Below are 8108 nucleotides of genomic sequence, written 5' to 3'. Positions count from 1 at the left end.
CATGTTTAGGCTCACTTGGAGCCATCATCAGGTGATACATTATTTAAAGCTATAAAATACTGAATTGTAATTATGATTACTATGGATCCATATTAAAATTACGTTATAAAATAATATATAAAATAGCTGTACTTTAATTTAAATTTACAATGTTATTTGCCCAGGTCAACTCAGTTTTATATTTTGGTTGTATTAAATATTGTCAATCTCCATAAAATTGGTACATATAATTATATTAGATATAATTTTTAAGTATGATTTTTTAGTGCATTACTCTCATTATATATTATTGAAACAGTGCACTATCATACATATCAATACTAAATAACCTGTGTTGAATTATTATTATGTAATGTCTTGTTGTTCTCTAATACTGCTGAATTGTTCTTAGGTAATGTCTCACTGTCCATGATACATAGTTAATATACTCAAATGACACAAATGTGGTGATAAGTTAATTGCTTATTTGCTGTGTTGATGGTTATATATATATATATACACACACACACACTCATTATTATCATCAATCTAAACATTCATTATGCATTCTCTGAAGAACTCTAGTGCATGTTTCATCCCAAACTTTGACACTGTGTAGCCTGAGCTACTGACAGCATTGTTAAATGAACAATAAATAAATAAACAAGTAAATAAATAAATTTCTAAAATTACACAATAGATACTGAAGAAATCTGGTATGGGGGGGAATAAAAGTTGTCAGGTGAATCCAATTTCATTGTGTATCCAGCCCAACTTTCCACACTTGCGAGAACTGAGGTTCTTGTGACATCAAGTATGAAAATTAGGTTTCTCGTATGTGATGCTATACAATATGGTTGAGCGTTACCAAGGGAGAAAGCAGGCTCCCCCACACAGCCACACATCCCAGAGCTGTTACCATGTTATTCCTCTCCACAGCATGCTGCTTGCATCGCATGAAGAGCAATTAACCGTTCTCATTTCAGAGGTATAATGGAACTGTTGCAGTACAAACTGTGGTACCTTCTGTGAAATTTCCTCGGGCTGGCCTTTGGACTTCTTTTTCCTCTCTGTTTGTTTAGGAGGAAAGTAAATCTGTTCTGTCTGACACTTCTTATAGCCCTGGAAATCCAGCGGCACTCCTGTAAACCCTGCAACAGGACACATCAACCTGATTTCACAGTCTCTCACACAAGTAGAAAATTCTGCATCAGGGAGACAAGGAGCAAATGAGACCACAGCAATTCACAATTCCTCAGGATGACAAGTACAGGGGGGGGGGGAACAAGACAGAAATAAATTCAGCCAGGACAAGGAAAACAAGAAATGCATACAAGTTTTCTGTTGTAAAGTAGAATGACATGGACACGGCAATAACATGAACATGAATGTCACGGAAACAGGCTACAAAGATATGAACTACCTTACAATATGGACCAATGGAAAGCTGCAGTCATTGACTATCTAGCATTCCTGCTCTTTATGTACCTACCCCAAGTTACAATCTTGACACAGCCACTGGCAATCCAGACAAACATTTTTATGGACTTCCTTAGACTCTCCACGCAAATTTCGGAATTTTACCTCAAAACAGGCCACAATTACTTCATTCCACACACTTTCAAATTCAGTAGTCACTACTTCCTGCCAGTTGACACTACATATCCTGAGTTCCTAATAATGTGACTAAATAAACCATAAATAAATAAAGATAAATTATAAACTTTCACTAAGGTTATGAGAAACCGGAAAAAAATCTTGCTAGGCTGATTAAGTACATTGCAACACCCTATAAATGGAGTTATGAGTAGATATTATGAATGCAAGACTTATTGGAGTGAAGAATAATGAGAGAGGAATATTAAATAATTCTTGACCCCTAACACATGTAAATGAGGGCAATGTGGTTAGGCTTGAAATTACAAATTTGTGGAAAAACGAATTATTACAGATGAAAAAGAACTCCAAAGTGTATGGCTTTCCATCAGCAATGATAGAAAGATTCTCTCTTTTTCTGAATGCTTAACACTCATCACTCTTATAAACCAAAGCTACCAGCTCATGTATTTTATTATAAAAACTGATTACATGCTTCAGTTACCTGCTTGGCGTTTCTGTAACAATTCCTCATAAAACTGCCGATGATGAGCATTATTAAAGTTGAGTAGGGTTTTCAGGTAATCTTCTAGATCTCTGGCATTTTCAATTGACAATACATACCTACAACAAAATAATAATGCCTGATGCATGACACAATCATACTACTCAAATCCGAAAGTTAGGAAATCTCTATATCCCCTAAAAATGAATTTAAAAAACATGATTTAGTTATGTTTTCTCAATACAAAGTAAAACACTGGTCATCAAATACTGCACGTTACAATATTTAAAACACCGTAAATTTCTGGAATTATATCCGCGTCCACAAGTTAAGTGGACGAGTTTCTTATATTCGTATTCGGTTGAAAGGTTCCAGATTATCAGTACATCCAAAGACAAAACTATCTTCCTACATGACAAAAATGCGAAACAGATTTCTTGAAAAATGTAAATATGGGAAAAATAACTCACTGCGTCAAATCTTGCGGTACTGGAAAGTCTAACATTCCTGACAGTTTGTTGTTTACCCAAGCAAATAACGCTTCTTTATTACCACAACCAGCCATAATTCAAATTTCTTTTAAGAGATGCCGTAATCTTTCGGAGAGACTGACACGAAACAAGCACACAACATATTTACGAACCCGAAACCTACCCTTCCTTACCGTTCCTACCGGATAACTGGATTTACCACCTACAACTGCAACACCACACGTCGTCTTACATAGCACTTCCTACCACGGATCACTAAACAGTATTCTGATGCCTCCGAAATATCACCAACGATCACAAACGCCCCCCCCCACCCATTGCCGCGGAAACTTTTAACGGACTATGAGGAGCATGAGGAGTTATGACCCAGACGATAGAATTTCCCGTTTTTGGGTACATAAGTTGATAATTTCAATTTTTATCTGGCGTAAATAGCTCATGACGCTCATGAGCCTCATGACATCACAAACTTGTAATTTTCCGCAAAGAGAATCGATCAATGTCATGTTTTGGCGCCTGTGCTATGGAAGTTATTGAAGCGCAGCAATAGTTGAAGTAAAATTTAATCCAAAGTAGAGGCCGTAGTGGCAACCCCTCGAATGAAATGGTGCGAACAAAAGCTGATTCGAGTTCTGTTAAAGGTAAATACCCTCTCATAGCCGCTCACATACTGTTGAAGAAGAATTTTTCAATCCAGATTTGAACATGAAATTATGAATATTTCGTTTTCAGCGGCCGGTGCCAAGCTACCCAGGAAGATTAATAGCTAGCCTTACAACTAGCTCCACAGGTAAAACTACATCTGACATTGGCCAAGAAAGAATATGTGACTTCTAAACTACTTCAAGACATTGTGAGTATTGTCTGGCATGTTGGCAGGGCAGCAGAATAAAAAGGTAATCCATATTTCCCTCGTGAAACACCTTCATGGCAGAAAGAGATAACTCATTTTTTAAAATCAGCCGCAGTGGAATCTGAGAACAAAAGTGAAGCCTCATCAACTGAGAGGAGCAGAGAAATGTCAATGATATTATGTTCTTTGCATCCATATTAAAAGTGAAACAATTGTACAAGAAGTTGGGTACTTTTTGAAATAATTTTTTTTTGTCATTTCAGGAGAACCACGAAGGATGGTGCTCAGTTATAGTATAAAAATAGTGTTCAGGTGTTTCAACCCAAATACTAATCAGTTGTGTGTGTGTGTGTGTGTACAGATTACCCCTTTGGTGCAATTGACCAAGTGGAAGTTCTTGAATATTTAATGTATTCTAGTGTCACTTGTCAAGCTGCAGGGCTGGCCAAACAGGTTGTATAATGTTGGCTTCAGTAACAGCTGTTAGGTTTAGAAAGGGAAAGAAAAATTCCAGCACCAAGTTATTGACACAGGAACATGGAGACTTGAGAATTAAAAGCAACCTAGTGACAGGAATATCTTTGCTTATTACAGTTCCCCATTCGTTGAAAGGCATGGGGAACCCACCTTCATCCATAAATCTTCTACTAAGTTGTCTTGAGGACCAGCATCCAGTTTAATACAAACTGCTGTATTGTCATTTTATGGTTTGCCTAACCCTGTTCTCCATCTCTTTTGGGTTTAATTAATGTTTTGGATTAATTCTGTAATGATATGTATTGTTTGGGACTGAAATACACAAGACAAGATATTGTATGCACATGAATGGTGACAAATGTACATGTACTCCATTGCTGTCTGCCAGACAATATAAAGCATCAGCACTTGTGTCAAACAGATCTGAGGAGCTGTAGAAAAGCTGACAAAGCAAATGTCTCAACATGACTTTTATGAAACATTTCTGAAAATAATACACTGATCATATTAACAATACATTATCATATGCAACATTAATTTATATTTCATATAACAGAACTTAAATTTGAATTTGCAGTAGGCACTTGACACAAAACATCATTGCAGACAATAAAAACAAACTCCCTTATTACAAATTCTTAGGCAACAGCTGAAAAAGGTATGAGACATTAGCATAACAATATTGTATTGGACCTGCTGTATGGAGTGTGAAAGTATAATACTGCCATGCAGAATGCTAAGTTCTGACTGATACTGTAGGGAAATGGTATTTCTGTAACAACGTGGCCGTAGTCTATTCTATGGCAGTAACTGTGAATTTTCCTCTATGATAACAATGGCATGCTTTGTTCTAGTAATCTTACCAAAATAAACTACCAGCAGCTGAAAAATGTGTTTAGAATTTGGTTTGTTCTACCTATGTTACGTCCTGTTCTGATCATGGAATGTTCTGCATTCCTTCCTGTGGCCTCCACAGAAAAACTAAACAGGAACTGCTTGGTAGTCCTCTACTCCCTCTTCTGGCAAAGAAGGTAAATAAAAAGCCTAAGACATTTAAGGAAAATAAAAGTAATATTTAGACAGACACTAACATCTAGTACACTTACTATGATATAGGATATAGAGGTATTGCTAAGAAATACACTGATCTCTATGGACTAGAGGCTACAAGTTGCCAGAAGGGTTCATCCTACGCTGGAGGTCCATGGCTACGTCATCCACAGATATGAGCTTCTCTATTGGAATACATGACAGCTCACCCCCCACATTTGGGGGTGGCATCCATTTCTCCTTAGCCTTCATTTCTGCCTCCTTGGCAGATGCTTCTCTAGCTCTCCGCTCCTTCAGTTTCAGTGAGAATATAGCTACACTACGGGCTCGCTTCATCAAACTCTGTTTCACCCTTGTCTTCTTGGCAGCAGCTGCTGCAGCTGCCAGTTCATCTGCTTTTGGAGTTGTGGTCAGGGTTGTAGCAGCTGGTGCTGCGGCTGCACCAGGGGATGCCGTATGGGTGGAATCATCGCCTTCCTGGCTTGATACAGTGCGGCTGCTATCAGATGAAGCCTCTTTTTCAGGAGAAAAACGGAATTTGGAACGAGTGTGAGCTGCAACCCAGGGAGGAGCAGAGCGCAAGAGGTCTGAATCCGAGGATGCTGCAAGGTCTTTATGTGCAATGCAGTCAGTGCTACGCCGCAGGTCACCCCCAGAAGCACTCCCCATCTCTGGTTCACTTCCCTTACGGGCAGGATCTAGCCCAAGTCTCCGTGTCCAATCCACCCCATGTGGTCCAATTGTCAGATGATAGCCCAATGTCTCCCCTTCAGGTCCCAGCCAGTCTCGCGACTTCTTCGGTAGATTCTTTGCCAAGCCTGGGGAGAGCTGCTTGCTGTCTACTGGTGAAGAGCATATAGGGGGTGGAGTGGATTCCTCCATGGGGGGTGCTGCATTGTCTACTATTGGTGTTGGAAGGTTCTCTTCAACTATCGGTGTGTTATTTCCTGGAGTACAATTTGCCTCCTCTTGACTGGTATCAGTATTCACCTCATTGGCAGGAGAGACAACAAACCTAAAACCAAACACCACACTTTAATGATGACATTCTAGCCATGTTGACATGAGAACATCTCCTCCCCATCCCCATGAGTCAGTAATGTCATCCTCATTTAACCCCTCAAGCTCACTGCCCACTCTCCTGAAGCTGCAGCGGTCATATGTATATGGATATGCTGTGTGCAACATCTTAAATATATCATTAGAGTTGCTCTCTGTTGAGGCTGTTGAGAAACAATGAACTATATGAATTGCAACGCTCTACAAGCCTTGATGCTTCCTGCCATCAGTTGTTTTATATAAGAATTGCTATAAACAGGTATTAATGGTGACTTAAAAACACAGCATGATGGGCTAAGATATACTAATATACTTGCTTTGGAGGGGGAGTGGGATAAATTAGAGTTGCTAATGGGCTGCTGGCAAGGATGTGGACTTTAAGATTGGAGTTCCAGTTGTGGTTTTAGGGTGTTTACGTCAAACAGTGTATATGGAGGAGAACACAAATCATTATAGAATTACACTTTTGAAAGTCTTATAGACACATATAACCTGGGTGCTAGGGCATAAATGTGAAGGTAATATTAAAATGAATGTAATAGAAATAGGCAAGGAAGATTTTAAATGGCTCAGGAAAGCTTTCATGATAACCAATAAATGTAATCATACACAATATGTTCATCAACTGTACAAAGCAATGTATAAGCAGAAAATTACTGACCGTCCTATAACCAGTCCTGGTGGTGGAACTGTGACACTGGTTGCTGGTGACGCAGTTGTAGAAGAAAGTCGACGACATGCTTCTCGTCGTGAAAACTCTACTTTAGCCATTTCTGTAGCAACCCACTCAGGGAGGTCAGGAATGGCACATGTTATTATGAACCGCAATGTCAGCATTATGTGCTGCAAGAAGCATCAAACAAATATTAATATAGAAACAGAAGCACATAAAACTCAGAACGTGTTCAGGCCCATACAACTTTCACAGGATGGGCAGGTTATGCCGAGACCCTTAACACTGTGCAATAGTCTATACAGAGGAATGAATTCCATGTTGGGAAGGATTTCATCATTATGTCACATATGACAGATTCTCTTCTAGACATTCTCCCTTCCAGTACTCTTGACATCAGACTTACATAGTGAAACACCCCGTTTCAGATTTGTTTCTGGAACAGTGAATTTGAACACTAAAGTGAGGAAAATCTTAAATGGAGGTAATGTAACACTCAGATTATGAGCTCGGGATCAGTGACACAGTACACTGAATAAGGAAACCCTTAAATCATGCACATTAAATGGGAATCCATTGTACTTCAGGCACAGTGCGGGTGCTTCTCTGCACAATCCTTTAGAGATGTTCTAGGATTGTGTTATTTTATTTAACCATTCACAATGTTAGCAGTACACTGGAACATGTTTCAGTTGGCAGGTGACCCATCATCAGATACAGCTACATACTTGTCATGTTAAACTTTACAGTTCAGTTTATAGGTCAAAACTAAGTTATAACTGCAATTAAAAACAGAAATGAAATTTAGTGCTCTCACTGTTGCTGTTGCATTTTTGTGGTTCACTGTCTTATTTTTCATTGGTCAATATTCTGAATCTGTGTTGTTTCTGTTGCATAGACAAGGATGGAAAGCATAATATATTGTGTGTAACACAAAGTGATGCTTCAAAATAAAATTATGGGGCAATGTCCATGTATGACTGCGATGTCACCCAGTAAAGTAAATATAGCAAGTCTCACCTCCAGGGCAACAATAAGGAGAATTGTCTGTGTTGTGGACATTTCAGGAAACATACGATGCACTTGCCCAGAAAGGCCGATCAAAGCACAATTCACCAGCACAGCAATCAGACACATCACCTCCATTGCATTCTACAACAAACAGTCATTTGTTGTAGTTAGCGTGGTACACTGGTGCTACAGCGGGATGGCAATATTCCTCACTCCTGTACCCTATCAACATAACTTTGCTCTTACACTCACAGTCTCAGCTTTCAGCCTTCTTGTGATACAGGGAAGGATATTTTCATCTGATACATTCATTTCACCAGGAGACATCCTTTCTAGCTTATTTATCGGTGACAGACCTGGGTTAACTCCTGACTGAATGAAAGGAACTGTCTGATATCTTAATTCCAAGAGCGT

General features: G+C 39.0%; 2 protein-coding genes and 1 long non-coding RNA gene across 4 annotated transcripts in view; 1 reads left to right on the top strand and 2 right to left on the bottom strand.

Annotated features, from left to right (window-relative positions):
* The window catches only part of LOC111863070 (activating signal cointegrator 1), a 13113-nt gene extending 10320 nt beyond the window's left edge, over positions 1 to 2793 (bottom strand). Inside the window, exons 1-3 of the mRNA XM_023849045.2 lie at positions 2551 to 2793; positions 2081 to 2199; positions 1003 to 1130 (exon numbers count right to left, since the gene is read on the bottom strand). Coding sequence (XP_023704813.1) covers positions 1003 to 1130; positions 2081 to 2199; positions 2551 to 2645 — 342 coding nt within the window. The 5' untranslated portion in view covers positions 2646 to 2793. The remainder of the gene's footprint in view (positions 1 to 1002; positions 1131 to 2080; positions 2200 to 2550) is intronic.
* A 119-nt stretch (positions 2794 to 2912) lies between these two features.
* On the top strand, positions 2913 to 4904 carry LOC117282208. 2 transcript variants are annotated; one of them, XR_004512867.1, is made up of 3 exons: positions 2913 to 3212; positions 3304 to 3467; positions 3688 to 4904. It is a non-coding gene; the product is annotated as an uncharacterized LOC117282208 (long non-coding RNA). The 2 variants fall into 2 exon arrangements; XR_004512866.1 differs by having other exon boundaries at positions 2916 to 3212; positions 3304 to 3424.
* The window catches only part of LOC111863103 (anoctamin-8), a gene marked incomplete at its 5' end in the record, with an annotated part of 29158 nt that continues 25182 nt past the window's right edge, over positions 4133 to 8108 (bottom strand). Inside the window, 3 exon segments of the mRNA XM_023849132.2 lie at positions 4133 to 5966; positions 6672 to 6853; positions 7704 to 7835. Coding sequence (XP_023704900.2) covers positions 5066 to 5966; positions 6672 to 6853; positions 7704 to 7835 — 1215 coding nt within the window.

The sequence above is a fragment of the Cryptotermes secundus genome, unplaced genomic scaffold (genome assembly GCF_002891405.2).
Source record: "Cryptotermes secundus unplaced genomic scaffold, Csec_1.0 scaffold1777, whole genome shotgun sequence".
In the NCBI taxonomy this organism is placed as follows: Eukaryota; Metazoa; Arthropoda; class Insecta; order Blattodea; family Kalotermitidae; genus Cryptotermes; species Cryptotermes secundus.
The sequence above is the reverse complement of the archived record's forward strand: the minus strand, read 5'-3'. Positions and strand labels throughout refer to the sequence as shown.